The sequence below is a fragment of the Delphinapterus leucas genome, chromosome 4, assembly GCF_059928025.1.
Source record: "Delphinapterus leucas isolate spDelLeu-1000000601 "Yukka" chromosome 4, BTC_Dleu_Yukka2, whole genome shotgun sequence".
Classification (NCBI taxonomy): Eukaryota; Metazoa; Chordata; class Mammalia; order Artiodactyla; family Monodontidae; genus Delphinapterus; species Delphinapterus leucas.
The window spans coordinates 67327973-67352858 of NC_143132.1; the positions used below are offsets into that span (position 1 = coordinate 67327973).

The following is a 24886-nucleotide window of genomic DNA, read 5'->3' on the forward strand; positions in this document are numbered from 1 at the left end:
ATTATCTTTGGTTAAAAAAAACATAGGGGTAATTAAAGAGAGAAAAATTATCTTTGCACCTTTGTAGATATTATTAGATTCTAGTCCTGTTAATTGTCTTTGAAGTTTTATTACATACCTGTAAACTGGACTGGATCCTGAACTCTTCTAGTGTCCTTAAATATCTGGCTACAACTCACCAAACTAATATTTCCAATTTTCTCCCACCCTTCTGATTTGACATCGCTAAGAACAAAGGCAGCCTTTGAGCCCTGTCAGAAGGGAGCTTACCAAGTGCTCCTGACCACTGACACTGATGCAAAATTATAGAAAGTATTGAGCCTTGGGTACAGGTCTCACAGCTAAGGAGGACCACCTGACATCTGGTCCTACACAACACTGGAGACCCCTGAATCAAAATGATGAGTAAGAAAAGTCACTGATATTGATGTCTACTGCTTTCACCCAAGACACCAGATTCAAGTCTTCTTGCTTTAGTTAAACATGAAACCCTTTCTCCTTTTCTTTCTTAATTTCACTCTGGCATTGGCCTGGAAAGATAACACCCTCATCTGTATCTCCTAGGCCATTACTAAGAAGGGATAACCTTCAGTATTTAGGATAACTCTATTTTAGGATGGGAGATTCTCTTTCCACATGCACTAAAAACCTGGCTGACTCCTGGCTTGAAAAGGTAAATGCAGCAGTCCCTGTGAATAAATCTTTTACCAGTATTCCTTAACAGGAATGGTTTGCAGCCCGACAGGTCTTGTCTTTGTCTGTGGTGGTTATCATTCTCCTTGGGCCCATATGAATGCCCATATGGCTGGCACACAACTGTACTAGGCGTCTTAGGTTATCTAACTGTGCCCCTAACTGTTCTAGAAAAGGTCTAACAGGAGGATTCATGATTCAAGAACTGCTTCCTTTGGCAGGGCCTACTTCCCTGATTAGCAGTTAAAACAAAGAAGAATATAATCAGGAACCTTTCCTCAACTCTTAGAGAACATTGCAGATTCCATTGCTAGGGCACTAACTGCCCAACAAAAATACTTAGACTCTCTGGCCATAGTTGCTCTTGATAATAAGATAGCCCTTGATAATCTTTTAGCTGAGCAGGGAAGTGTCTGTGCTATGACATATACCATCTGTTGTACCTGGATTGACACTTCTGGTGAAGTTGAAACTTAATTATGTAAGATCACTGAGTAAGCCACTTGGCTTAAAAGGGTGACTCCTTCAACAGTGTCTTTGACTGGTTTGGGTCTTGGGGACTATGGCTCTGAAGCACACTCCAAATACTGGGAGTTATCCTATTTATAGCTGTCATAAATATCAGCGCATTGGATCCTCTCAAAAGTTTTAAATGCATGTTCACAGCCAGTGACCAGCAGAGAAGTGATCTCCCTGAGTGGAACATCAGAAAAGAAACGAGGAGAACAGCCACCTTAAAAATTGTGAACCTGTAACAGGGAAGAACAAAATCTGACTCCATGTTGGATCTGTTTACTTTAACCTTTGCTTCCTGTTGCTTTTGTGACTATAATCACTAAAAGGATGCTCTTTATAGCTATAAGCATACATAGTGGCCTCCCTTGGGGAACCCTGCCCCTCTGCCTCAATGTTAAACCAAAGTGCCTTCATTCAGCTCACAGGGAAACACCCTGCCCCTGCCCACCCATGAATGGCTGCAAGAAAGAAGATATTAACACATCCCCTCCCAGACGCTGGCCAAACCAGAAGATATTTTGCAAGACTTAGAGCCTTTTTACTTTACTTCCTCACCTCCTCCCCCTCTCTGTTCTATAAAAGAAACTAGCATCCAGACCCAGATAAGATGGTACTCTAGGACTCTAGTCTGCCATCTTCTCGGATGCCCAGCTTTCCAAATAAAGTTGCTATTCCTTGCCTCAACACCTCGTCTCCTGATTTATTGGTCTGTTGTGCAGCAGAACAAGCTTGGACTCAGTAACAAACCTGAAGTCATGGCCTGTGAACATCACAGGAGTTCATCAAAGACGTCATGACCTATGGATAGCACAACAAAGATCAACAAAGCTGCAGAGCAGTAGTTGAGAGCGAAGCTAATGCCTTAAATTTTGATCACATCTCTCAGGCTGAGAGTATGATGAAAAGGAAGGAATTGTTAAAGAGAAAAGCCACAGGCCCCAAATGGCTAAAGCCCATGATACCAAACCTAGATTTAATACCTAACCTAACTGCAGTTTTGACCTTCACCAGAAATGTAATCTTAATCAACCGGTCTAGAATTTCCTGGTCAGCACCAAGAGGTAATCTGTCCATCCTCCCTCCCCACCCCCCCCCCCCCGCACCCCCACCCACCCCCAAGATACAATCTGCATGATAAAACCCCCTTGCCATTCCCTTTTACCCCCAAAAAGCTGCCCTGGTATAAAAATAATCCTTTCTTTTATTTTGCTAATAGCTCCTTTGCCCTATCCTTCTTCCTATAAAAACCTTCCATCTTTTAGTAAAACCCCTTCTAGTTCCTAGATTGGATGCTGCAATTCATGAATCACCTAATAAAGCTAGTTGGATCTTCAAATTTACTCAGCTGAATTTTGTTTTTTAACAACATCTAACAATGGATTCTACTGGTGAGCTGAGGGGTAATAGGCTAGTGAGAGTGCAACTTGGCTAGACCCTTCTGCAGAGCAATCTGGAATCTAATAAATCTATATATATGCACTTACCTTCTGAAATCTCATGTCTAGGAATTTACTCTGAAGAAACATCACCAACAATATGAAAATACATATGCACAAGGTAATTCATTACAGATTGTTGGTAATGGCAAGCTATTTGAGACAATCTGAATGTTGGATGGGTTTTCTGGCTTTTACGTACCGGGCACTGAAAGGGTGGCCAGTCTCCAAATACATCAGTTTCTATTCAGAAAATTAACATTAATACAATACTGTATCTAATCTACACACCTTACTCAAAATTTACCAATTGTTCCAAGTATGTCCTTTTTCTAATCCAATCTAGAGTAAGGTGGTACATTTAGTTGTCACGTCTCTTTAGCTTGCTTTAATTGGAATCAGCTCATCAGTCTTTGTTTCCGCGACCTTGATATTTTTGAAAAGTACTGGCCAATTATTTTGTAGAATGTCTCTCAATTTAGGTTTGTCTGATGTTTCTCTACAGTTAAATTTACATTAGACATTTTTGATAAAAATATTCCAGGAGTAATGCTGTGTCTTTCTCAGTATGTCACATGAGGAGGCAGATAATGTTGATTTCTCATATTACTATGTTTCATTAATTTTGATCAGTGAAGGTTCTGGGCTTTCAGAAGAATCACAGTCATGGCAATAATGGCCTTAGAATCACACAGAAGAGATTCCAAAATATGTTTACAAATTTTTTCCAATTAAATTTTTTAAAATGTGTACTGACTTCAGATGACTCCCTGGAAGGGTTAAGTATGATATGTGGTATGCTGTTACCACAGAGATACTCCCACATCTGAATTTTTTCACCTCAGGTCTTTAATTACATATTTCTAAGCAACTATGAATATATCCAAAGATTCTGTGAAAATCACAGGCTCCAGAGGAGATCAACACCTTTACAAGTAGGTTTTAAAGCATACTCTATGTAGGTTTCAGTCAGAGGCACACTCCAAAGTGACAAAATCTCCCACCAATGGATCTGCCAATCTGGGGTCACAGGGGATGACCCTGCCCCCACAGCTCCACATTCTCTGCTTGGGTTGCATATGCTTAAGACTCCAAGAAATTTAATCCTTCAAAATCTAGGTAGAGGTAGCTATACAGCTATAGCTATGCTGGCTGTAGTGCATGCTGTACTAAGGCCCACTAGTAGGAATCACACCTGCCGTTGCTGCCGAAGTACACGGAGTAGAGCCCATGATGTGAGGTGGCACTGCACAGTGAGGCCCTTTCTTTGACTATGCTCCCATCCCTTCACACATGTTTCAAGTTTCAGAGCATGTGTCAAACCAAAGAGGAAAGAAGCACTGAACTGGAAATGAGATTAATGTTCTAATTTAGGACAAATTTTTAAAACCTGAAAATAAAACTGTTAATACTTGAAACTGCCTAAACAGCTATAGAATCTGGCTAAGATTCCATATAACAGTGAGTTCAAAGAATAGTGGTTGAGAAAATAATTAAGCTATTCCTTGATAATATGCTGAGTCCAGCCCATTCAATGAATTGGTTACACACACACACACACACACACACACACACACACACACATATCAAGAAGTCCTCTTCTCATAAACTGTTTTTGAGGGACTAGTATTCCAAAGAATATTCAAGAAGAGTATATTTTAAAGTTTTCTTGCCTGAAGAAAATCTAAGATGAGTCCTGGATATATACTGAGAACTAAAATCCATCAAGGCAGAAACATTGGTAACTTAACTTTACTCAAACTTTCTAGGAGAGAGTTATGATACATTTAGAAGTGTCTTTAAAGTCATAAAATATATTTTAAACATACAAAAAAAGAAAAAAGTAATCCTCAAAGGGGAAAAGGAGCCACATTTTCTTCCACTTATACCAAATATGGCACGATATTATCTAAGGGAAAAATATTTTAATATATTATCTATTATTTACAAATTGACCTGTTTTCATTTAATAACATATGTAGACAAGGGGATTTTTCTTACCTTTTAAAAGGCACAGCATTTTTCAGAACACTTTCCACGTCAGCAACATCTGCTCTGGCAAGATCGGCCACAGTAAGAAAGCCAGAAGCATAGAGGAATCTGGCTCTCTGTGCATTAAGTAAGGATACCCGGACCAGGTCACACAGCTCCCTCTGGATGCCAAATGTAAGACGCTTCTGAAACTGGGACAGTAGTAGTTCCATGTTGTGCCAGCCCAGGCGGTTGGAAAACACTGTAATCATCCCTAGAATATTCATATAATATTTATTGAATTAAAAATTCTTTCTAGACCAATTCTCCGTTTCTTGAGATGTATTTTTGTTTCACTGTTGTTGTTGTTTTTTCTGCAGAATTATAAAGTTTAACAGGCCCAAGGTATAAAATAATAGGAGAGCAGACATCTTTAAGGGCCTAGCTAATTGGCTAGCCACACTAAATATCATCTCATTTTTTCTTAATCATGAACTTGCATTTGAAAAAATTGAGGCAGAGCACATAAACACAAAACAAACAAAAAGCCCTCGCTAGTTCCCCTCTCTCTCTCTCTCTCTCAATTTTTTCCTTACTTTCTTTAAGGAAGAAAGAACTCTTAAAACAGGTAAAGAACTCTTTTCACCTAGAGGAAAACAAGAGAGCTAATTTAAATTGTCAAGTGCTGAGAGGATTATTTACAAAGAGTGAAAGTCCCATTGATAATTTCATAAAAAAAAAAAAAAAGGTTGCCCAGCTTGATAGCTATACCCTCTTGAAATAAAGAGGCCAGAGTAGCCAAGTGTCAAGTCATTAAGAAAATCACTTCCCTACAAGAACATTAACCCTAGAGGTAATCTGAGATCTTTGATGCCAGTGAGTTGAAGGGTAAGTCTCTCCCTTCTTACTACCCTCTCCTGGCATCTTTCCCTCAGTAATCTCTCATGCACACAATTTCACAATGAAACTTCTTACACATGTAAACACACTCTCCAGCAGCCCAGGATTTCCCTCCTAAGGGCTTAAGGATTTCTTGGTAAAACCAGACCTAGAACTTCCCTTGTTTGCCTAGCTTAGAAGATAAGAGTTTAATTTTATTAAGAAAGACCAGTATTTCCTTAGAGAACAGATATTTAAAACAATGAGACAGAAGTCTAGAAATCCCTCTCCACTTGCCATCTTCCACAGTAACAAGTATTAATCAATAACTTGATGAGAAAATAAAGACCAGTGAGAACTGTGTCTGTTTCTTCTTACAATACGCTCCCCCCGCCAAAAAAAAAAGACAGAAAAACAGAAAGAAGAGCGATGGTCAGCAGGTTGCTAGGGAATGGAAGGGGACCAAGATCCAGACACTCAACCAGCTGCCAGTCTTCTGTAGCAGGGTAACTGAGCCCACAGGAGTCATAGTTTTGGGTGTTCTGATGATGACAGGAACTATACAAAATTATGGCTTAACATGATCCCCTCACTTTTAGAGAAACCTACAGTAAAATGGAATTTGAAAAAAAGTAATCTTAACTTGACCTCAAACCACAGAGTCTTAAATAAATGTGGGAACACTTGTTTAACTGACCTGCATAAACAGCAGCTGACTGTTGTAACGATTGAATCTGTCCACGACTGCATCCATATTTCTGATTAATTTCCTTTAAGGGAACTTCACTGATTAAATCTAATAGCACAAGACTGGTAAAAAACCTGGAAAGTAAATTACCAAAAGTATGGTAAGAGGTCACTTATGTCTACTATGAAAGTACAATGTATGTTGAGAAACAAGAAAGAACCAAAAAAGGTAAGAGGGTGAGAAAGGGATAAGATTCCTAATAGGATATAGGATTAGTGGACAAAGAGCTCAATGTTTGTAAATTCTAACATACGTTAGTACTATAGTAAAAAACTAATATCTGTATAACAAAAAGATTTTGTTCATATTTCAATAATGCTAACTAATTTTAAGAAATGAGACTTGGTTCAAGAAATATGATGGCACAAAAATTTTAAAGAACACTTGATACACAATTATATCACCTAATCATATTTCAATCAAAATTTGGTTATAAAGAAGTTTTGATGTGAAAGGCAACTGTGCCACAAATAAGCCAAGTATATAATCCTTACAAAATTTACACTTGACTATGATGTAAATAATATGAGACTAATGCTTTAAGAAAAATAATTTTATTATATTTCAAAGGAGCTAAAGCCTGTACAATTTCCCCACCTGAATCTTTTAATTGGCTCTTCCCTACTGGTAACAAATCAATTCAAAGGATGATACAAACCATATCCTCAAATGGAGCCACACTAAGTTGGCAATTCTGATCATATCTTCTTTAAGGGAAGAAAGTAATTAAGTGTTCTACTTTAAAAAGTCTTGATATATAGTGGTTTCTTATAAGCTACAAAGAAGAAACTAAAATATCAATACATTCAGTAAATACAAGAAGTTGAAAATTTTTACTATATTCAGCCAAAACTTTTATTTTAATGACAATGAAAGTGATTACAATAAACTGGACATCTACTGTATATCCAATACTGTGTTAAAAACTGGATAGTCCAGGTTCCTTGATATTTACCTTTTATGGATGGCCATTTGTCGGTGCTGTTTCTCAGTTCTGGCTACTACTTTTCCTTTCACACAGCGAGCCAAGAACCCTTCTTCAACTCCCACTAGCTCTGCCACCCGTTTCATAGAAGCTGGCAACTTCTCCCATAAACAGAAAAATCGATACCAATCAATAGTAGTCCAATCCTCAAACACAGGTGTAACCTAAAGGGAAGAAGCATCATTCATTACCTAAAACTATTGCATTACAAAAGGGACAAAATTGTAAACGTAAACTTCATGTTAAAAACAAAGGCTTCATGGGCTTCCCTGGTGGCGCAGTGGTTGAGAGTCCGCCTGCCGATGCAGGGGACACGGGTTCGTGCCCTGGTCTGGGAAGATCCCACATGCCGCAGAGCGGCTGCGCCCATGAGCCATGGCCGCTGAGCCTGCGCGTCCGGAGCCTGTGCTCCGCAACGGGAGAGGCCACAACAGTGAGAGGCCCGCATACCAAAAAAACAAACAAACAAACAAAGTCTTCAGTATTTGGAAAAATTTCTAAATGTGATAATGCCTCACTTATATGGAAACTTCATTTAATCACAAACAACTCACTGACAAGAGAAAAGAAGAGACCACTAAGCACACAAGCTGGATTTTACAGAATCCAAGGACTTTAATCATAGACACTTTTAATCTCGGTATTCTGATGTTAAATACAATCTTAAGTATTTTGTATGACTTCTGAGAAAATACAGGGAGGGGAAAGAGGAATCAATATTCACAATTGCTATAATATATTTATTATCTGAAGTGTCCAGGATTCAACAACAACAAGAAAAACAATGAGACATTCAAAGAAACAGAAACATGTGTCCCAAACACAGGGGAAAAAGCAGGCAAAAGAAACACCTTTGAGGGGTTCCAGATGTCAGAAATATCTGCAAAGACTTCAAAGAGACATTATAAGTATGGTCAAAGAACAGCAACAACAACAAAAAACACGCTTAATAATGTAAAGGAAAGTATGATGACAATGTCTCATCAAGTAGGGAATATGAATAAAGAGAAATGATAAAAAAAAAGAGCCAAATGGAAATTCTAGAGTTAAAAAATACAACTGAAATGAACTATTAACTATAGAGCTCAACAGTAGATGCAAGCTGGCAGAATAAAGAATCAGCAAACATGAAGATAGATCCATCAAGATTGTGTAATCTGAGAGGTGAGAAAAAAGGAAAAAAAAATGAACAGAGCCTCAGAGAATGTGGGAAGCATTAAAGTGTACCAATATATGCATAATGAGAGTACCAGAAGAAGACAGAAAGGAACAGAAAGAACATTTGAAGAAATTATGGCTAAAACCTTTCCAAATTTAACGGAAAACTTTACATATGCCAGAGACTAAAAGTGAACTCCAACTAGGAAAGCTCAAAAAGATCCACACCCTGATGTATCAGAGTCAAAATGTAAAATACCAAGAGAAAATCATGAAAGCAGCAAAAGAAAAACAATGCATCATATACAAGGGAAACCAAAAAAAATTAAGAGCCGACTTCTCATCAAAAACAATGGAGGACAGGGCTTCCCTGGTGGCGCAGTGGTTGAGAGTCCACCTGCCGATGCAGGGGACATGGGTTCGTGCCCCGGTCCGGGAGGATCCCACATGCCACAGAGCGGCTGGGCCCGTGAGCCATGGCCGCTGAGCCTGCGCGTCCGGAGCCTGTGCTCCGCAACGGGAGAGGCCACAACAGTGAGAGGCCCGCATACCGCAAAAAAAGAAAAAAAACAATGGAGGACAGAATGCTGTGAAACGTGTTCAAACTGCTGAAAGAAAAGAAAAGTCAACAAAGAATCTTATAAAGGAAACCTTATAAAGGAAAACTAACTTTATAAAATAAAGGCATAACAAAGACATTCCCAGATAAACAGAAAATTTGTTGCTAGCAGATCTGCCTACAAGTACTAAAGAAAACGCTCTTCTGGTTGAAAGAGAGTGACCCAAAACAGTATATTAATTCCACACAGAAAAACAAGGAGTGCCAACAAAGGTAATTGCATGGGTACTTGTAAAGATAGTATTATTGCATATTTCCCCTCTTTTCTTCTCTTGACTGACTTTAAAAAGCAGCTGTACAAAACAGTATGTATAAAACATATAAAAATGCAAAATGTTTGACAATAACAGCCCAAAGGAGGCAGATGGGAGCAAAGCTATATTGAAGTAGGAAATAACAAGAGAGAGTAACTAAATCCATAGAAACAAATAAAGGGAAGCACAAATCTTAAATAAAAATGTAAATATAACAAATTTTATACGTATACATTTGCTCTCCTTTCTACTCTCAGCTTGTATAAAGACATAAAATTGTATAAAATAACAATTATAACAATGTATTGTTGGTTTGTAACACATGTAGATTAGATGTAACATGTATAACACTAATAGCACCAAAAAGAAAAAAAAAAAGGAATAGGAATACAGCTATACAAGAATAATGTTTCTATATCTCAATGGGATTAAGTAAGTATAAATTTTAAGCTGTATATGCTAACCCCTTAAGTAATTACTGGGAAAATAACTTCAAAAAATATAGAGAAAAAGTAAAGAAATTTAAATGTTATACTAGAAAGTTTTGCTTAATTCAAAAGAAATCAGTAAAAGTACAAGAGAACAAAAGAAGACGTGAGATATATAGAAAATAGACAAAATGTGGAAGATGTAAATCCAGCTACATCAATAGTAACATGAAATGCAAATGGACTAAATAATCTATCAAAGACAGAGATTGACAGATTGGATAAGAAGAAAACCAGAATCCAACTATATGCTGTCTATAAGAGACACATTACAGATTCAAAAATACAAACAGGTCAAAAGTAAAAGGAAGTGAAAATATGCAAACCACAACTATAACAAAGCCAGAGTAACTAGACTAATATCAGATAAAATAGACTTCTAAAAAACAGTTCACAGAAGTGGAATATTTTATAATGACAAAAGGACCCATCCAACAAACAAACATAACAACTGTAAATACATACAGGGTTCTGAAACACATGAACAAAACTTGACAGAAATGAAGAAACAGACAATTCAAAAATAAGAGTTGAAGATTTAAATACCCTCACTTTCAACAGTGGAAAGAAGAACTAAGAAGATCAACAGGAAATAGAAGGTGAAAACGATACAGTAAATCAACTAGACCTAACAGACATCTGTAGAACTTCAACCAGCAACAGCAGAATGCACATTCTTCTTGAGGCCACATAGAACATTCTCCAGGACAGACCATCTACTAGGCAATAAAACAAGCCTCAATAAATGTAAAAGGATTGAAATCATGTGAAATATGTTTTCTAACAATGGAATGAAATTAAAAATAAATTTTAAAAAATTTTGGAAATTCACAATGTGGAAATTAAACAAGATGCTACTAAATAACAATGGGTCAGAGAAGAAATCACAATTGAAATTAAAAACTACCTTGAAACAGATGAAGATAAAAAATGAAAACATAAAATACCAAAATTTATGGGATACAGTGAAAGTAGTGCTTTGAAAGAAATTTATAGTTATAAATGCCTATACTAAAAAAGAATAAAGATCTAAAATCAATATCCTAATCTTCCACCTTAAGACACTGCAAATTGAAGGGCAAAGGAAAGCCAAAGCCAGAAGGGAAAAAAAAAAAAACTATAAAGAGCAGAAATTAATGAAACAGAGAGTTAAAAATAATAGAGAGAATCAACCTACCCAAAATAGGTTCTGTTAAAAGGTAAACTGAAACACATTAAAATTTTCAAGAGTTTATTTGAGCATGCACCAATTAGAATTGGGCAGCGCCAAACCAAAGGCAGTTAGGAGTCCTCTAATGACAGGAGCTAGGGGCAAAGTTTTTAAAGAGAAGATGCTGAAGAAAAGCAAAGCAACTATAGGACTGGTTATAGCTTCAGCAGTTGCCTTATTTGGGAGAACCTAGTTGGCTTTTTGTGATTGGTTGTTCTCAAGTTTCACTTTCTTGGATTCAAGTGCATTGACTAAGGCTTAAGTTCTTGTTTGCTTACATAAGCTGCTAAGACAGGCTTCCTTATTTAAGTATTGTTAACAGTTCTTTGAAACAATACTGAAACCTTTAGCTAGATTGATCAAGAAAAAGAGAGAATACTCAAATTACTAAAATCAGGAATGGAAGAGGGGACACTACTACTGCCTTATAGAAATAAAAAGAATCATAAAAAAATACTATGAACAATTGAATACCAACAAATTAGATAACCTAGATAAAATGGACAAATTCCTGGAAACATACCAACTACCAAAACTGATTCAAGAAAAAATAGAAAATCTAAATAGACCTAAAACAAGAATAGAGACTGAATTAGTAATCAAAAAATGTACTCCAAAGAAATGTCTAAGCCCAAATGGCTTGACTGGTGAAATCTATTACCAAATGTTTAAATAATTAACACCAATCCTTCACAATTTCTTCCAAAAAGAGAGAGGAACACTTCCTAATTCATTCACTACCTCAAAACCACACAAAATCATCATGAGAATAAAGAACTACAGACCAATGTGTCTTAAGAATGTAGATGCAACAATCCTCAACAAAATACCAGCAAACCAAATCTAGCAACATGTAAATAGTACTATACAACATGATCAAGTGAGATTTACCCAGAAAATTCAAGATTAATATCATATCTGAAAATCAAATAATGTAATATCAATAGAATAATGGACAAAAATCCCATGATGATCTCAATAGATGCAGAAAAAGCACGTCACAAAATCTAACACCTTTTTGTGATTAAAAAAATTCAACAATCTAGGAATAGAAGATAAATTCCTCAAACTGATAAAGGCTATGTGCAAAAAATCCACAGCTAACATCATACTTGATGGTGAAAGCCTGAACACTTTCCCTCTAAGATCAGGAACAAGACAAAGATGTCTGCTCTCACTATCTCTATTCGTATTTAACTGGAGATTCTAGACAGGTCAAGAAAAAGAAATAAAATTCATCTATAGTGGAAAGGAAGAAGCAAAACTACCTCTATTTGCAAATGATATGAACTTGTATATAGAAAATCCTAAGGAATCCACCAAAATACTATTAAAATTAATGAACAAGTTTAATAGGCTGCAGCATACAAGATCAAAATATTAAAAAATTGTTCATACATTTCAATAAACAATCTGAAAAGAAAATTAATAAAGGAATTCCATTTACAATAGCATTAAAAACAATAAAATGTTTAAGAATAAGTTTAACAAAAGACATAAAACTTGTACTCTGAAAACTATAAAAACTGTTGAAAGAAATTAAAGACCTACACAAATGTGAAGACAGCCAAGTACACTAACTGGAAGACTTAACATTGTTAATTGTCATCAAAATTAAAAATCTTTGTGCTTCAAAAGACATAATCAAAAACTTGAAAAGACATCCCACAGAATGCAAGAAAATATTTCCATATCATATGTCTCATAAGAGACTTGTATCCAGAATATATAAAGAACTCTTACAAATCAATAATAAAATGATAAATAACCCAATTTAAAAATGGGCAAAGGATCTGAGTAGATATTTTTCTAAGGAAGATATTCATGTGGTCAAGAAACAGATGGAAAGGTGTTCAACATCACTACCCATTAGGGAAATACAAATTCAAACTATAATGAGATAGCACTTCAAGTCCATAAGGATATACTTAAAAAGACAGATAAAAACAAGCATTGGAGAGATGTGGAGAAATGTGAACCCTTGTACATTGCTTATGGTAATGTAAAATTATGCAGCTGCTTTTTAGGACTTTGGAAGCTCCTCAAAATGTTAAAATTAGAGTTACCATATGATCCAGCAGTTCTACTTCTAGAGATACACCTAAGAGAATCCAAAACATATGTCCACAAAAACTTGAATATGAATGTTAACAGCAGCATTACTCATAATAGTCAAAAAGTAAAAACATATCAAATGTCCATCATTTTGATGAATGGATAAAGATGTAGTACATCTCTACAATGAAATATTATTCTGCAATATAAAGGACTTAAGAACTGATACATGATAAAACATGGATGAACCTTGAAAACATTATGCTAAGTGAAAGAAATCAGCCATAAAAGACCACATATTATATAATTCCATTTATATGAATAAGAATAGAATAGGAAGTCTATAGAAAAACAGAAATCACACTGGTGGTTGCTCAGGGGTAGGGGAGGATGAGGAGGTTGAAGGAAAATGGGGAGTGACTGCTAATGGGTACAGGGTTTCTTTCTGAGGTGATGAAAATGTTCTGAAATTAGATGTTGATGACTGCACAACTCTGTGAACATACTAAAAATCATTTACTTGTACACTTTAAATTATATACTATGTGAATTGTATTGCAACAAAGCTATTTAAAAAAAACTCAAATTCCCTATGAGAAAATTTTCAGAACACTCTTGAAAGCCCCAAAGTAGACTCAAAGAAATAGAAAAACATCGCTTTTCATGAATAAGATCAATCAAATTAAAAAGGATGTCAGTCAGTTCTCCTCCATGTTAATGTATAAATTTAACAATACCAATGAAAATACCAAGTTAATTCTAAGCGATATATGAAAAGGGAGGTAAGCAAGAATACCTATGAACACTAAAAAAGGAGAGCAATGAAACTAACCCTACTAGATAATACAATAAAAGCTTTTAATTAAAACAGAGGTAGTAGCGTACATATTGGTAAAATTGGTCTGTTGTCAGGTCAACAAATGAAATAGAAATATACCCAACAACAAATGGAAATTAGAAATGCATCTAAACACAAATGCAAATTAGTACATAAAAATTGGAGAAAAAAGTTAAATGAAAGCTGAAGAAAATTTTTCAGTCACTGTGTGTAAACAAATCTTTTTAATAAATAAAGATGTGACTACAGATAGCCATTATGAAAAAAGATAAAATTGAAGAACCATATATTAGAATAAACTCTAAATGAAATAGAGCGCAAAAGAGAGGGACTACAATCATATAATTACTTGAAGAAAATGTGAGAGAATTTATAATCTCAGAGCAAGAAAAGCATTTCTCACTGATTCTAAAGTTCAAAATTCAACTATATTTTTTTAAATGCTATACAAAACACACAATAAACAAAGTCAAAAGCCAAGTGAAAAACTAGGAGAAAAATATTTATACCACAAAGAACTACTCTCCCTAATATATGTAAAAGAATTGTTAAAACTTAAGGAAAAGACCAAAAATACAATAGAAAAATGTGCAAAAGACATGGACAACTCATAGAAAATAAAATACTACCTTAAACATATAGAAAAAATGTTCAAATTTATTCATAATAAAAAGTGTAAATTAAAAGTACACTCAAAAATATAAAAGCTTGACAATATAATTTTATTTATGAGGTTGTGGGAAAATAACCACTCTCATATAGCACTGGTAAAACTGGAAAATGATATAAACGCTATAGAGGGCAATGCAAAACCAAAATCACCTATGTCTTTACACTTGACCCAGCAATCATACTTCTAGGATTCTTTCGCAAAGATACACCTCCATCAAAACTAAACTAAACAATAATATATGCCAAAGTTACTCACTGCAGCATCTTTTGCCATACCAAAATATTGGGAACAACTCAAATATCCATCAGAGAACTGACTGAATAAACAATGGATTATCCACATACACAATGGGGTTATACAGATATAAAAAGAATAAAAATCCCATGAATTGACAAAGAGTGATTTCCAAGATATATTAGATATATTGTTAAAGGGGAAAAAGAGGTACAAAGTAATGTGTATAGAATACTATCCTCTGAATAAGAAAGGTAAAGTGAGACTGTATCTAAGCACTTTCTAATATTTATTAGCACTTGCTAATATTTATACAATGAAAAAGAAAAGACATAGACCAGAAGCTAATGAAAACAATTATCTATGAAGGTAAGAGGAAACGGCATGCAGAGCATTGACATATAGCTGCCAAGACCTCACTGGGTATTCCTTTTTATATAGTTCTGACTTTTCAATCACATAAATGTTTTAAATATTCAAAAAACAAAATAGTACATGCAAACTTAAATGTTTTATTTAAAAAATAAATGTACATTAACTTGGCAATTTTTTGAGACAGGGTTAAGGTCTTTTGAGTGTAAGTCTATTGATTAGAATTTACCATGGCTTGCTTATGTAAACCATACCCACAATACATTGTCTCATAAATCCAGTTTCTCTTTTGGTCAAGTGAAGTTAGACATTAAAAAAAATTGCAAAATACTCTGTGAACAGTATCCTTCTACTTGTTTTCCCATATAGATTATAACTTTTTTTCAGAGATTTACAGAAGTCTCACTCACATGTTTTATCAGCAATTATTTTAGTAACTTGCATTAAATCTAATTTTCATAGAAGGAAACTGGCAGTCTGACTCTAGAGCCCATAATCATAACCAATGTAAAATAAATGAGACTTATTTTTCAGGCCATGCCAGATAACTGGTAAGACCAGCTTTGAGATTCTCCTTAGACACATTCTCAGGCACAGAGCTTTGAACACATTATCACCCACGTAGTACACATGATCACTGGAAGGGGGGGCGGAGGGAAGGCCCTGTCCAGAAATTTCTCCTCTGCTCGCCCCTATATAGTGTTCTTATTGAAATACATTTCTTGATAAGCCTTCCTAATTCTTATAATTTCAAATTTACTCCCCACTCTCTCGCCTATCAAAACACATGCATTTGCTCTTTCCCCCTTCCCAACTTTATTGAGGCATAATTGACAAATGAAATTGTATATATTTAAGGTGTACAATATAATGATTTGACATATGTATTCACCGTGAAATGATTACCACAATCAAGTTAATTAGCACATCTATCACCTCACATAGTTACCACTGTGTGCACGTGTGTGGTGAGATTCTCTCTGTAAGCAAATTCCAAGTATACAATACACTATTATTAGCTAAAATCACTATGCTGTACATTAAATTCCCAAAACTTATTCATCTTACACAGGCATACATTGGGGATATTCTGGGTTCAGTTCAAAACATTACAATAGAGGGAAGAGGGGGAAGACGGCGGAAGAGTAAGACGCGGAGATCACCTTCCTCCCAACAGATACATCAGAAATACAACTACACGTGGAACAACTCCTACAGAACACCTACTGAACGCTGGCAGAAGACCTCAGACCTCCCAAAAGGCAAGAAACTCCCCACGTACCTAGGTAGGGCAAAAGAAAAAAGAATAAACAGAGACAAAAGAATAGGAACGGGACCTGCACCAGTGGGAGGGAGCTGTGAAGGAGGAAAGGTTTCCACACACTAGGAAGCCCCTTCAGGGGCAGAGACTGTGGGTGGTGGAGGGGGGAAGATTCGGAGCCACGGAGGAGAGCACAGCAAAAGGGGTGCAGAGGGCAAAGCGGAGAGATTCCCGCACAGAGGATCGGTGCCGACTGGCACTCACTAGCCCGAGAGGCTTGTCTGCTCACCCGCCGGGGCGGGCGGGGCTGGGAGCTGAGGCTAGGGCTTCAGCACTGGGAGAGGACTGGCGGTGTGAACACAGCCTGAAGGGGTTAGTGCACCACGGCTAGCTGGGAGGGAGTCTGGGGAAAAGTCTGGACCTGCCAAAGAGGCAAGAGACTTTTTCTTCCCTCTTTGCTTCCTGGTGTGCAAGGAGAGGGGATTAAGAGCGCTGCTTAAAGGAGCTCCAGAGACGGGCGCGAGCCGTGGCTAGCAGCGCGGACCCCAGAGACGGGCATGAGAGATGCTAAGGCTGCGGCTGCCGCCACCAAGAAGCCTGTGTGCGAGCGCAGGTCACTATCCACACCTCCCTTCTGGGGAGCCTGTGCAGCCCGCCACTGCCAGGGTCCCGGGATTCAGGGACAACTTCCCGGGAGAAAGCATGGCGCACCTCAAGCTGGTGCCACGTCCCGACGGCCTCTGCCACCGCAGGCTCGCCCCGCATCGTGCCCCTCCCTCCCCCCGGCCTGAGTGAGCCAAAGCCCCCGAATCAGCGGCTCCTTTAACCCTGTCCTGTCTGAGCAAAGAACAGACGCCCTCCGGCGACCTACACGCATAGGCGGGGCCAAATCCAAAGCTGAACCCCGGGAGCTGTGCGAACAAAGAGAAAGGGAAATCTCTCCCAGCAGCCTCAGGAGCAGTGGATTGAATCTCTACAATCAACCTGATGTACCCTGCATCTGTGGAATACCTGAATAGACAACGAATCATCCCAAATTCAGGAGGTGGACTTTCAGAGCAATATTTATTATGTTTTCCCCTTTTCCTCTTTTTGTGAGTGTGTATGTGTATGCTTCTGTGTGAGATTTTGTCTGTATAGCTTTGCTTTCACCATTTCTCCTAGGGGTCTATCTGTCCACTTTTTTTGTTTTTTTACTTAAAAAAATTTTTTTTCTTCATTAATTATTTTTTATTTTAATAACGTTATTTTATTTAATCTTAGTTTATTTTATTTTATCCACTTTATTTCTTTCTACTTTTTCTCCCTTTTATTCTGAGCTGTGTGGATGAAAGGCTCTTGGTGCTGCATCCAGGAGTCAGTGCTGTGCCTCTGAGGTGGCAGAGCCAAGTTCAGGTCACTGGTCCACAAGACACCTCCCAGCTCCACATAATATCAAATGGCGAAAATCTCCCAGAGCTCTCCATCTCAACACCAACACCCAGTTTCACTCAACGACCAGCAAGGTACAGTGCTGGAGACCCTATGCCAAACAACTAGCAAGACAGGAACACAACCCCACCCATTAGCAGAGAGGCTGCCTAAAATCATAATAAGTCCACAGACACCCCAAAACACACCACCAGACGTGGACCTGCCCACCAGAAAGACAAGATCCAGCCTCATCCACCAGAACACAGGCACTAGTCCCCTCCACCAGGAAGCCTACACAACCCACTAAAACAACTTTAGCCACTGGGGAAAGACATCAAAAACAACAGGAACTACGAACCTGCAGCCTGCAAAAAGGAGACCCCAAACACAGTAAGATAAGCAAAATTAGAAGACAGAAAAACACACAGCAGATGAAGGAGCAAGATAAAACCCCACCACACCTAACAAATGAAGAGGAAATAGGCAGTCTACCTGAAAAAGAATTCAGAATGATAGTAAAGATGATCCAAAATCTTGGAAATAGAATAGAGAAAATGCAAGAAACATTTAACGAGGACCTAGAAGAACTAAAGATGAAACAACCAACGATGAACAACACAATAAATGAAATTGAAAATACTCTAGAAGGGATCAATAGCAGAATAACTGAGGCAGAAGAACGGATAAGTGACCTGGAAGATAAAATAATGGAAATAACTACTGCAGAGCAGAATAAAGAAAAAAGAATGAAAAGAACTAAGGACAGTCTCAGAGACCTCTGGGACAACATTAAACGCACCAACATTCGAATTATAGGGGTTCCAGAAGAAGAAGAGAAAAAGAAAGGAACTGAGAAAACATTTGAAGAGATTATATAGAAAACTTCCCTAGTATGGGAAAGGAAATAGTTTATCAACTCCAGGAAGCACAGAGAGTCCCATACAGGATAAATCCAAGGAGAAACACGCCAAGACACATATTAATCAAACTATCAAAAATTAAATACAAAGAAAACATATTAAAAGCAGCAAGGAAAAAACAACAAATAACACACAAGGGAATCCCATAAGGTTAAGAGCTGATCTTTCAGCAGAAACTCTGCAAGCCAGAAGGGACTGGCAGGACATATTTAAAGTGATGAAGGAGAAAAACCTACAATTAAGATTACTCTACCCAGCAAGGATCTCATTCAGATTTGATGGAGAAATTAAAACCTTTACAGACAAGCAAAAGCTGAGAGAGTTCAGAACCACCAAACCAGCTTTACAACAAATGCTAAAGGATCTTCTCTAGGCAAGAAACACAAGAGAAGGAAAAGACCTACAATAACAAACCCAAAACAATTAAGAAAATGGGCATAGGAACATACATATCGATAATTACCTTAAATGTAAATGGATTAAATGCTCCCACCAAAAGACACAGACTCACTGAAAGGATAGAAAAACAAGACCCATATGTATGCTGTCTACAAGAGACCCACTTCAGACCTAGAGACACATACAGACTCAAAGTGAGGAGATGGAAAAAGATATTCCATGCAAATTGAAACCAAAACAAAGCTGGAGTAGCAATTCTCATATCAGACAAAATAGACTTTAAAATAACAAGTATTAGAAGAGACAAAGTAGGACACTACATAATGATCAAGGGATCGATCCAAGAAGAAGATATAACAATTGTAAATATTTATGCACCCAACATAGGAGCACCTCAATACATAAGGCAAATAGTAGCATCCATAAAAGGGGAAATCCACAGTAACACATTCATAGTAGGGGATTTTAACACCCCACTTTCACCAATGGACAGATCATCCAAAATGAAAATAAATAAGGAAACACAAGCTTTAAATGATACATTAAACAAGATGGACTTAATTGATATTTATAGGACATTCCATCCAAAAACAACAGAATACACATTTTTCTCAAGTGCTCATGGAACATTCTCCAGGATAGATCATATCTTGGGTCACAAATCAAGCCTTGGTAAATTTAAGAAAATTGAAATTGTATCAAGTATCTTTTCTGACCACAATGCTATGAGATTAGATATCAATTACAGAAAAAGATCTGTAAAAAATACAAACACATGGAGGCTAAACAATACACTACTTAATAACGAAGTGATCACTGAAGAAATCAAAGAGGAAATCAAAAAATACCTGGAAACAAATGACAGTGGAGACACGACAACCCAAACCCTATGGGATGCAGCAAAAGCAGTTCTAAGAGGGAAGTTTATAGCAATACAATCCTACCTTAAGAAACAGGAAACATCTCAAATAAACAACCTAACCTTGCACCTAAGGCAATTAGAGAAAGAAGAACCAAAAAACCCCAAAGTTAGCAGAAGGAAAGAAATCATAAAGATCAGATCAGAAATAAATGAAAAAGAAATGAAGGAAACGATAGCAAAGATCAACAAAACTAAAAGCTGGCTCTTTGAGAAGATAAACAAAATTGATAAACCATTAGCCAGACTCATCAAGAAAAAAAGGGAGAAGACTCAAATCAATAGAATTAAAAATGAAAAAGGAGAAGTAACAACTGACACTGCAGAATGAGAGATTACTACAAGCAACTATATGCCAATAAAATGGACAACCTGGAAGAAATGGACAAATTCTTAGAAATGGACAACCTGCCAAGAATGAATCAGGAAGAAACAGAAAATATGAACAGACCAATCACAAGCACTGAAATTGAAACTGTGATTAAAAATCTTCCAACAAACAAAATCCCAGGACCAGATGGCTTCACAGGTGAATTCTATCAAACATTTAGAGAAGAGCTAACACCTATCCTTCTCAAACTCTTCCAAAATATAGAAGAGGGAGGAACACACCCAAACTCATTCTACGAGGCCACCATCACCCTCATACCAAAACCAGACAAGGATGTCACAAAGGAAGAAAACTACAGGCCAATATCACTGATGAACATAGATGCAAAAATCCTCAACAAAATACTAGCAAACAGAATCCAACAGCACATTAAAAGGATCATACACCATGTATGGATCAAGTGGGGTTTATTCCAGGAATGCAAGGATTCTTCAATATACGCAAATCAATCAATGTGATACACCATATTAACAAATTGAAGGAGAAAAACCATGTGGTCATCTCAATAGATGCAGAAGCTTTTGACAAAATTCAACACCCATTTATCATAAAAACCCTCCAGAAAGTAGGCATAGAGGGAACTTTCCTCAACATAATAAAGGCCATATATGACAAACCCACAGCCAACATCATCCTCAATGGTGAAAAACTGAAAGCATTTCCACTAAGATCAGGAACAAGACAAGGTTACCCACTCTCACCACTCTTATTCAACATAGTTTTGGAAGTTTTAGCCACAGCAATCAAAGAAGAAAAGGAATCCAAATCGGAAAAGAAGAAGTAAAGCTGTCACTGTTTGCAGATGACATGATACTATACTTAGAGAATCCTAAAGATGCTACCAGAAAACTACTAGAGCTAATCAATGAATTTGGTAAAGTAGCAGGATACAAAATTAATGCACAGAAATTTCTTGCATTCCTATACACTAATGATGAAAAATCTGAAAGTGAAATCAAGAAAACACTCCCATTTACCATTGCAACAAAAAGAATAAAATATCTAGGAATAAACCTACCTAAGGAGACAAAAGACCTGTATGCAGAAAATTATAAGACACTGATGAAAGAAATTAAAGATGATACAAATAGATGGAGAGAGATACCATGTTCTTGGATTGGAAGAATCAACATTTGGAAATGACTCTACTACCCAAAGCAATCTACAGATTCAATGCAATCCCTATCAAACTACCACTGGCATTTTTCACAGAACTAGAACAAAAAAATTCACAATTTGTATGGAAACACAAAAGACCCCGAATAGCCTAAGCAATATTGAGAAAGAACAACGGAGCTGGAGGAACCACACTCTCTGACTTCAGACTATACTACAAAGCTACAGTAATCAAGACAGTATGGTACTGGCACAAAAACAGAAAGATAGATCAATGGAACAGGACAGAAAGCCCAGAGATAAACCCACGCACATATGGTCACCTTATCTTTGATAAAGGAGGCAGGAATGTACAGTGGAGAAAGGACAGCCTCTTCAATAAGTGGTGCTGGGAAAACTTGACAGCTACATGTACATGTATGAGATTAGAACTTTCCCTAATACCATACACAAAAATAAGCTCAAAATGGATTAAAGATCTAAATGTAAGGCCAGAAACTATCAAACTCTTAGAGGAAAACATAGGCAGAACACTCTATGACATAAATCACAGCAAGATCCTTTTTGACCCACCTCCTAGAGAAATGGAAATAAAAACAAAAATAAACAAATGGGACCTAATGAAAATTAAAAGCTTTAGCACAGCAAAGGAAACCATAAACAACACCAAAAGACAACCCTCAGAATGGAAGAAAATATTTGCAAATGAAGCAACTGACAAAGGATTAATCTCCAAAATTTACAAGCAGCTCATGCAGCTCAATAACCAAAAAACAAATAGCCCAATCCAAAAATGGGCAGAAGACCTAAATAGACATTTCTCCAAAGAAGATATACAGACTGCCAACAAACACATGAAAGAATGCTCAACATCATTAATCATTAGAGAAATGCAAATCAAAACTACAATGAGATATCATCTCACACCGGTCAGAATGGCCATCATGAAAAAATCTACAAACAATAAATGCTGGAGAGGGTGTGGAGAAAAGGGAACACTCTTGCAGTGCTGGTGGGAATGTGAATTGGTACAGCCGCTATGGAGAACAGTATGGAGGTTCCTTAAAAAACTACAAATAGAACTACCATATGACCCAGCAATCCCACTACTGGGCATATACCCTGAGAAGAACCATAATTCAAAAAGAGTCATGTACCAAAATGTTCATTGCAGCCCTATTTACAATAGCCAGGAGATGGAAACAACCTAAGTGTCCATCATCAGATGAATGGATAAAGAAGATGTGGCACATATATACAATGGAATATTACTCAGCTATAAAAGGAAATGTAATTGAGTTATTTGTAGTGAGGCGGATGGACCTAGAGTCTGTCATACACAGTGAAGTAAATCAGTAAGAGAAAGACAAATACCATATGCTAACACATATATATGGAATCTAAGAAAAAAAAATGTCATGAAGAACCAAGGGGTAAGACAGGAATAAAGACACAGACCTACTAGAGAATGGACTTGAGGATATGGGGAGAGGGAAGGGCAAGCTGTGACAAAGTGAGAGAGTGGCATGGACATATATACACTACCAAACGTAAAATAGATAGCCAGTGGGAAGCGGCCGCATAGCACAGGGAGATCAACTCAGTGCTTTGTGACTACCTAGAGGGGTGGGATAGGGAGGGTGGAAGGGAGGGAGACACAAGAGGGAAGAGATTTGGGAACATATGTATATGTATAACTGATTCACTTTGTTATAAAGCAGAAACTAACACACCATTGTAAAGCAATTATACTTCAATAAAGATGTAAAAAAACAAAACAAAACAACAAAAAAAACATCACAATAAAGCAATTATCACAATAAAGTGAGCCACACAAGTTTTTTGGTTTCCCAGTGCATATAAAAGTTATGTTTTGGTTTAACAGCGCATATAAAAGTAGTCTCTTAAGTATGCAATAGTATTATGTCTAAAAAAACCATGCACACATCTTAATCTTAAAAATAATGCTGTTAGGGAATTCCCTGGCGGTCCAGTATTTGGGACTCCATGCTCTCACTGCTGAGGGCCGGGGTTCGCTCCCTGGTGGGGGAACTAAGATCCCACAAGCCGCAAGGTAAGATCCCTCAAGCCGCAAGGCACAGCCAAAAATAAATAAAAATAAAAATTTTAGTTATAAAAAATAAAAATAATGATGTTAGAAAAATGGCACCAAAAGACTTGTTTAATGTGGGGTTACTACAAAACTTCAATTTCTAAAAAACAGATGCAGTATCTACAAAGCACAATGAAGCAGAGCAAAGTGCAATAAAACGAGGAGGTATGCCTTTAACTGAAGTTTATACCCTTTGACCAACACCTCCCCATGTCCCCCATACCCCAGCCGCTGGCAACCACCATTCGCCTTTGTTTCTGAGTTCAACTTTTCCGATTCTACATTAGCGAGACCATACAAAAGTTTTCTTTCTCTGTCTGGCTTATTACACTTAGCACAACACCCTCCACATTAATCCATGTTGTCACAAATGGCAAGGTTTCCTTCTTTTTTATGGCTGAATGATATTCCATTGTATACATAGTTATAAAAACCTATTTTAAGCTAATAACAACTTAACTTCGATGCTATACAAAAACTCTATGCTTTTACTTCTCCATCCCCTCATATTTTATGCCTTTAATATTACAATTTACATTTTATCTTATGTATCTATTAACAAATTATTGTAATTATAGTTATTTTCAATGTTTGTCTTTAACTTTTGTATAAAAGTGATTTACATACCACCATTACATTCAGAATTCTGAATCTGATTATAAATTTACCTTTACCAGTGAGTTTTATACATTCATATGTTTTTACACTGTTAATTAGCATCCTTTCATTTCAGCTTGAAGAACTCCTTTTAACATTTATTATAATGCACGTCCAGTGGTGATGAATTTCCTCACCTTTTGTTTGTTTGGGAAAGTCTTTATCTTACCTTCATTTCTGAAGGACAGAACTACTTGGTATAGCATTCTTAGTTGGCAGTTTTCTTCTTTAAATATTTTGAAAATATCATACCATTCTCTCTGGAAAGTTTTTGCTAAGAAATCCACTAATGGCCTTTTGAGGTTTCCTTGTACGTGACAAGAGTCTTTTCTCTTGTTGCTTTCAAAATTCGGATTCTTGGATTTTTGACAGTTTGTTGTGTCTAGATGAAGTCATTTTGGGGTTGTACCTGTTTGGGGTCCTTTTAGCTTCATGTCCATATCTCTTGCCATATTTGGCATGTTTTTAGCCATTATTTCTTTAAATAGACTTTCTGCCATTTTCTCTCTCTCTTCTCCATCTTGGACTTCAATAATGTATATGACGGCATCCCATAAGTCTTGCAGGG

The 24886-nt window shown here is 36.9% G+C and overlaps 1 protein-coding gene across 2 annotated transcripts in view; it reads right to left on the bottom strand.

The window, feature by feature from the left end:
* POLQ (DNA polymerase theta) overlaps window positions 1-24886 on the bottom strand; it is a 175222-nt gene that overhangs the window by 119242 nt on the left and 31094 nt on the right. For both annotated transcript variants that reach the window (XM_022564544.3, XM_089909957.1), the window contains exons 13-15: window positions 7199-7392; window positions 6193-6317; window positions 4647-4890 (exon numbers count right to left, since the gene is read on the bottom strand). In XM_022564544.3, coding sequence (XP_022420252.2) covers window positions 4647-4890; window positions 6193-6317; window positions 7199-7392 — 563 coding nt within the window. The remainder of the gene's footprint in view (window positions 1-4646; window positions 4891-6192; window positions 6318-7198; window positions 7393-24886) is intronic.